The following is a 7,699-nucleotide window of genomic DNA, read 5'->3' as shown; positions in this document are numbered from 1 at the left end:
GCTCGGCGATTACAGTTATGGCAAAGAAGGAGTGCGTGTCTTTCAGCTAAAGAAGGATGGGCCACTGCACAGTGTGACCGAGTATAAAGTGCAATCACATATGCGATTGCGCACACATAAGGAATACTATGAAGGTAACTAAACAAGGACTTGAAAAGTCCCACACAAGTGAGCAAATCTAATTTTACTTATCATTTTCTAAGCCGACAATTCGGATATTATCGGCAGTGATGTACAGGAAAATACCATCTACGTGCATGCACAAAAACACGGACTACACACACCCGAGGAATTTGCGCTGACACTATCCGAACATTTTCTGCGAGAGTATGATCTAGTCGCAGAGTCGAATGTGATTGTTGAAGAGTTGGCGAGGGATCGTTTCGGCGAGCAGGAGCGTCAGGGCTATTACAAAGACAAGCGGCATAATCATGCATTTATGCGCAACACGAATGGCACACACAGTTGTGAGGTTGTGATGCGAAGGGGTATGTGAACTTTGAGATCTTCGAACGATTTCAGATATAATATAGATAACACATAATATTTCTTCTCTACATATCGTCGCCTGGATAAAAGATTGTCGTATGTTAGTTTCGGCGGATTTTGCCGCCAATTTGCATGGCATACGAATTTAATGAAAATCAGCGACCCTTTTTACTCAATATCTCGGAAACTAAAGCAGATATGAAAAAATGGATAACGCAATTTGAAAAATATTACTTTAAAATATATACATAGCTGCATCTATAAGTAAAAATCGACAAATTGGCGCTTACAATCTTTTATCCAGGCGGCGATATTGTATGTCAATTACGGTGGTCGAAAATTTTTTAAAAATGTTAAGATCTCTATTGTTTTTGTAAATGGAAACAAAGAATACACGCACATATTTTTGTTAAAAAAAAGAAGATATTTACAACTAAAATTGATACTTTTGGACCGGAAAACTGTTTCTCTTTACGAGGCTTTCAATAATAATAGCCAATTGTTTTTTTTAATACTAACCATTTTTATTGAATATTTTGTGGTTTTAGGGGACTCCCCAAATTAAAAAGTTAATATTAAAAATTTTTTTAATCAAAATTTGGGTATTGTTATTGAAAGTCTCCTAAAGAGAAACAGAAAAATATTGATTTTTAAGAATGAATTGTTTTTTCGCCATATACAATAATTGGAGGCATTTGAAACTATCTTTAACTTTAACTAACAAAACTTACTTTAATAACAAAAAACACGCGTCTTCTATTTTTCCATTTAGAAAAATCTTAGGGGATAAGAGTTTTAAATTTCAAACTTTTCTCCACACGTGTATTTTTAGACTATCCTAATCCATATTAGACCGGACCACAAAAAAAAGTTCGCCGTACACTCCTGAGTTTAAATAATTTTTTGCAATGTAATTTCGATTTTTTTTTATGAACGTAGGGAATTTACTTTAGAATTAATTTTGTATACAATTCATTATATTTTTTTTATAAAGGCTTATGAAATTTACAAGCGACCTGTTGACCCCGATTTTTGAATTTAGGTTTATTTATTAAAAAAATTTTAGCGTGCAGAGAAAGTGGGAATTTTGAAGAAAATTGATTCCCATCTTCCAGTTAATAAATTTTATATAATAAAAACTAATTGAAAACCATTGCATAAGCATAATTTGAAAGGTTATAAAAAAAAAATTTCACAAAAATGTAATTTTTTTTAATGTTTAATGTCCTATAGCAGATTAAATTTTTTATGATATTTCAAATTTTTCTTGTGAAATTTAGTTTTGTTTTGGGTGAACCCTACATTTGTTTTCAACCAGTCTTTATTATGTAACATTTATTAACAGGAACAGGGGAATCGATTTTCTTCAAAATTGCTATTTTCTCGGCACTATCAACGAAAAAAATTTATAAACAAATAAAAATCCAAGCATCAGCTTCAACAGGTCTCTTGTAAATATTATAGGCTTTCATTAAAAAAATAATAATCAAATTGCTTAAAAAATGAAGGTTCCGGAGGATTTCGAACAACAAATTTCAGTTTCAAACCACTGTGAGTCGCCTTTTTACATTTTAATAATTTAAATTTTTCTACAATGGAACTATTTTAATAACTTAAATTTTTATTACAGTGGACCTATTTAAGAAAATATTTTAATTGCCGAATGCGTGTAGGTGTCACCGCAAAATGTAGAAAGACGAACGCTAGGTTCGGCAAAAAAAATAAGAGATTCGAAATTGCCTTGCTTTTTTTTTGTTTGCTTGTAAGGTTTTACGGTCTAATGTAAATATATACATACGAAATTCAGATGCTCCACCGATGTTGATTGGAAATTTTCATGGTTTGCGTATTGTGAAGACAGCGCGTGCGCCATTCACTGGCTATGTGAAAGGTGCTTTATATTCGGAAGGCGATATGGCTGATCGCATATTATGCACAGATGTGCAGGCGCGTTGGCAGTATGCTAAACTGGATGGCATTGATTTTGCCACCAACTGGCTGAAGGTACGCGACTTGATTCTGCGTTCTTTTGCCGGCGATCCGGTGGAGGGTGTGGTGATTACTAGCGTACAATATGCAGCATATACAGCAGAGCGAGCGGTGCTTGATGCTATGCCGGAGATTTGTAGTATTGCGATAAGTTTTCCGAATTATAGACATATTGCGTTTGATTTCTCACGTTTTCGCCCGATCGAGCCGAAAGCTGATGTCATTATTGCCAATCCACAGGATACACCTTTGGGCATTGGTTATGCCTAATTGGATCGGCTGGAGAAATAGCTGGATTTGTATACATATGTATTATTGCGGTGGTTTTCAAGTCAAAGTTTTTGTAATAAATGATTTTCGTAAATGTGTTTGTGTGTTTTAATCTTAAAAGTGCGTTTTGCTTGCGAACTTAGGGCTGAAAAGTTGAACAACCTTTTATTGAGGTCAACTGGTACTTTTTTTTTTAGCTATAGGAAATGCAATCCACAAATCCCACAAAATGGCAAGTTACTCTTTGACAGCCCTCAAATAATTCAAAATAAACACTCAACTCCAAGCTGGCATTGTAAATCTTCTTCTTGATTTTCACTGTAATTGCCTTAGCGATTTGTCCGAAAGACGGTCTCATCCGAGGATCTCGTGAACTCTGCGCAAATAACCATCCTACTCCCGGCATTGTAAATGTTTCCTAATAATCATAATAGGGTGCAATCGAGAATACTAACTTTCCTGGATATACAGCTACAGTTGACTCTTGCGTCCTCGTTTGGCGTTCAGTGCAACGAGGTAAGTAACCCATGTGCGAGATTAGGTAACCAAACCGCAGAAAAACAGAGTGCTTCGGTGGGTCTCTTCCGTAATACTCAGTTAAAGGGCTCACCAAAGTCAACCCTTACCTTGTTTATATCTACGCAAAAAAACGCATTAACAAAAGGTCGATTGAATCAATCCAGCCGATTTTAACTTCGCGTTGTATGACTGATGCATTTATCATATTTTAAAACCGTTGTGAGAAATAAAAAGAACGATTTGAAAACAAATGCGAGTCAATACAGTTTTGAAGTTCAAAAGCGTATTGAAATTTATAGGTGGCATACAAGGTGCGTCTGACTCGGAAGCCATTTGTGTACGTGTTGACTCGACTTCGACTACACACAGTTGAATCATTCAGCGTCATGCCGGGAGGCATGCTGGTGTAACTAATACATATTTATTTTCACAAACACATCCAAACCGACTAACGAGTCATACGCATCGTGTATGCCGCCTATTAGCTTATCCGTTTTAAATCACAGTGAAATGCGTCAAACCGTTTTATGTGACGGTAGAAACATGGTATATGTCTGCTCACAAGTACAGAGGTACCGCCAGCGAGCGTCCATGTTAGGGTAAAAACATAGTGGAGAGGCGAGCAAAGCGAAGAGCTAGCATCGAGCAAATCTCAAATTGCAAACGTGTATGTACGCTTTGCTCTTCACTATGCGTTCTCCCATTGAAATATATACGTTTGAAATCGACGCTTTGCTCGATGCTCTTTGCTCGCCCCTCCACGGTGTTTTGACACCTACAGCAAGCGTCCAAAGTTGGCATAGATATTTAGCCCGCGGCCGCTATGATGTAGTGGTAAGCACTAATAGGGTTATGTAAAATGACGTTGAACAATACCACCAGCACCGTCAGAGTTGGGAAAAAATTCTAAAAAAGCAACGGTAATTTTTAGCCCGAAAATTTTACCAGAGAGTTAGGCGACTTACGGAAGGTTTAAGGACCGGGGCGTACTCCTGTAAGAACAATAATGGCGACCTAGTAACTGATGTCCAGAGCGTACTTAAATTATTGAGGGAACACTTTTCCGCCCTACTAAATGGTAGCAGCACGGAAAGTTGTGGAGAAGAAGAACTCGAGCCCGCAGTCGATGATGACGGAGTCGACGTTCCACTGCCTGACTATGACGAGGTACGTATAGCAATAACGCGGTGTGCTCTGCTCAATCCACAAGAAAGGTGACCCCGCCATTCGCGCCAACTACCGCGGGATCTGCCTTCTAAGCGTAGGTTACAAGGTCTTATCGAGCGTATTGTGTGAAAGACTGAAGCCCACCGTCAATGAACTGATTGGGCCTTATCAGTGTGGCTTTAGACCTGGCAGACCATAGACCAGGTATTCGCAATACGAGAAATCTTGGAAAAGACCCGCGAGAAAAGGATCGACACTCACCACCTATTTGTCGACTTTAAAGCCGCTTTTGACAACACTAAAAGGAGTTGCCTATATGCCGCTATGTCTGAATTTGGCATCCCCTCAAAACTCATATGGCTGTGTAAAATTACGTTGAGCAATACCACCAGCTCCGGCAGAATTGGGAAAGACCTCTCCGAGCCGTTCGCAACAAAACGGGTTTTCAGGCAGGGCGACTCCCTTTCATGTGACTTCTTTAATCTGATGTTGGAGAAGATAATAAGAGCTGAAGAACTGAACCGCTCAGGAACAATTTATTACAAGAGCGTGCAATTGCTGGCTTATGCCGATGACATCGACATCATCGGTAACAAAAACCGCGAAGTCTGTTCTGCCTTTTCCAAGTTGGATAGGGAAGCAAAGCGAATGTGTCTGGTGGTAAACGAGGACAAGACGAAGTATCTCCTGTCATCAAACAAACAGTCAGCACATTCGCGCCTTGGCACCCATGTCACTGTTGACAGTTACAATACAGAAAGTAGGGAATTTCGTTTACTTGGGAACCAGCATTAACACCGATAATAATGTCAGCATTGAAATCCAAGCAGAATCACTCTTGCCAACAATTGCTACTTTGGACTGAGTACGCAATTCAGGAGTAAAGTCCTCTCTCGACGTGAGAAAACCACGCTCTATAAGTCACTCATCATGCCGGTGCTGGTATATGGCGCAGAAGCATGGACGAGTTGGCGACGGCGAGTACCGCAGACGATGGAACGATGAGCTGTATGAGCTTTACAACGACATGGACATAGTGCTGCGAATTAAAATACAGCGGCTCCGCTGGCTTGGCCATGTCATTCGAATGGACACCGACGCTCCAGCTCTGGTAGCAGCGGAAGATCAGGTGGAGAAGGACTTGGCTTCACTTGGCGTTTCCAATTGGCGTCAGTTGGCACAGAGGAGAAATGACTGGCGTGCTTTGCTGAACTCGGCCAAAATCGCCTAGGCGGCTGCAGCGCCAAAAAAGCAGAAGAAGAATTTTTAATCATTTGAATCTTGCACCTTATGTAATTGGCGGGCACTTTGAATTGACATGTTTTTTTATTAAATCTCCGGAATATTTCTGAGAGATCATTTAGTATTACCATTTGTTGCAGCAGTGTCATAATAAAAAAAAAAAATTGAGTTAAGTATCAGAAATAGGGATGTGCCGGGTATCCGGTAGATATCCGGAATCCGGCCGTTTTTTGGTTATCCGGTTATCCGGCCGTATACTGGCTAATATCCGGCCGGATTCCGTATATCGATTATAGAAGATTCAATTTAGAAATTTAACCCAGATTTTTTATTTTTGTAATCCAATTTAAAAGTGTCTAATTAGTAATTAAAGTTAACAATCTGTATATTTTTCATTACGAAAAGAAGCATTACCGCATTATCGGGCAACAACCTATTTCTATTTTCAACATAAATGTTACCCGATGCACTAAATACTCTTTCCGAGTTCACTGAGGAAGGTGGCGCGTAGGGATACTTCATTGCCAGTGTAAACAAATTTGGAAATTCTTTGTGGCTATATTTCCACCAAGTTAAGGGATCTTCTTGTCTGGATATAAAAGGTAGCTCCAAATATTTCTCTATTTCTAGTTCATAAATCGCTGCCTTTTTTCTTGTACGTTCGCTGCCTTGTCTAACAATCGTTTGGCTATCCATATCACTAGAAACACTAGAATCAGCATCAGAGCCTTTGGCGATTTCCTCAAAGCATTGCCAAATATCCTCGTGAGCTCGATCTTCAATGGAAGCTTTCACTATCACCCCTATGCTGTAATCCGAAAGTTCGTAGTTACGAATTCGTAGCTCCGTTCCGAAAATTCGAAAATTGGTATGCTGTAATCCGATCGTAACTATCAACGGCGTTACCAACTAAAATAGTGAAATTCGAAGTTCTTAATCAGCTGCTTTGACAGAAACAAATCAAAATAAATATAATCGCAAGTGAACAGTGAAATTAAAAAAAATTGTTTAATCGTATTTGAAAAAGCTTTTCCTTAATTAAGTAAAATAGAATGGATTCAGTGGCCTTTGCACTTTTGTCTCAGGAGGAAGAACATGCTGCAGTCAACTGTTGCATTAATATACAAAGGAGATTGCTACGAGACAGTTCTGATCCATTTACCTTAAATGATAAATATATGTTCCCTCTTTTTAAGGGCGTCCATTCAACTAAATATTGTGTTGCTTTAAATCTTGCAACGCTTTCCCAAAATTCCACCACATCCTCTTTAACTATTACAAAGCCTTGGGCAATGTCCGGCCTTTCGCTCATGCTTTCCACCAGTTTTTCGTATTGTGAGCGATTTGTGGTGATTGTCGACATGATAATTTTGTAAACATTTAATAATACATTGGTTTTTATTCACACTTCAACTTAAATACATATTTTTGCGTTTCCACACTTAATTTTATTGATATTTTAAAAGAATTCGCTTCGCTCCGACACCAGTTGCTCTTCGTAGAAAATTTCTGACAAATACATACAAATTACAGCTACGTCGGATTCAGGCATACCAACGTTACGAATTTCGAAGATGGTCTCCGAATTTCGAAATTACGATACGGCAACGCGGATTACAGCATACCAATTTTAAGATTCGTAGCAAAATCGAATCTACGACGGATTACAGCATAGGGGTGTATAGTTCGGCATTTTTCATATGATTCAACTGGTTTCTCCATGCTAACTGATTTATAATTTCGAATTAGTTCATCAACAACATTTAGCTTTATTGGCGTCAGAAAAAAAACGAGTTTTGAAACGTGGGTGGAAAAATGTTGCAATAGTGAAGCATTGTCGTTGTTGAATGTTTAGTCCTATAATCAAGTAAATTTTTTTATTAATAGTTTTTTACGAGATAGTTGTTTATCTTTTGTCTTTGACGTTTCCCCTCTATTTCTCAAGAGTAATCGATAATCAGGTTTGCTGAAGGAAAAGTTATCGTTTTAGTACAAGATTAATAGGGACCTTACACGGGCAAAT

At 38.5% G+C, this 7,699-nt stretch overlaps 1 protein-coding gene across 1 annotated transcript in view; it reads left to right on the top strand.

Annotated features, from left to right (window-relative positions):
* LOC118740665 (uricase-like) overlaps positions 1-2,748 on the top strand; it is a 76,844-nt gene extending 74,096 nt beyond the window's left edge. Inside the window, exons 2-4 of the mRNA XM_036472278.1 lie at positions 27-134; positions 204-488; positions 2,297-2,748. Of these exons, the coding sequence (XP_036328171.1) occupies positions 27-134; positions 204-488; positions 2,297-2,748 (845 nt within the window). The remainder of the gene's footprint in view (positions 1-26; positions 135-203; positions 489-2,296) is intronic.
* Positions 2,749-7,699: the final 4,951 nt, after the last annotated feature.

Source organism: Rhagoletis pomonella, unplaced genomic scaffold (assembly GCF_013731165.1).
Source record: "Rhagoletis pomonella isolate Grant_MI unplaced genomic scaffold, Rhpom_1.0 Rhpom_scaffold_00006, whole genome shotgun sequence".
NCBI lineage: Eukaryota > Metazoa > Arthropoda > Insecta > Diptera > Tephritidae > Rhagoletis > Rhagoletis pomonella.
The sequence above is the reverse complement of the archived record's forward strand: the minus strand, read 5'-3'. Positions and strand labels throughout refer to the sequence as shown.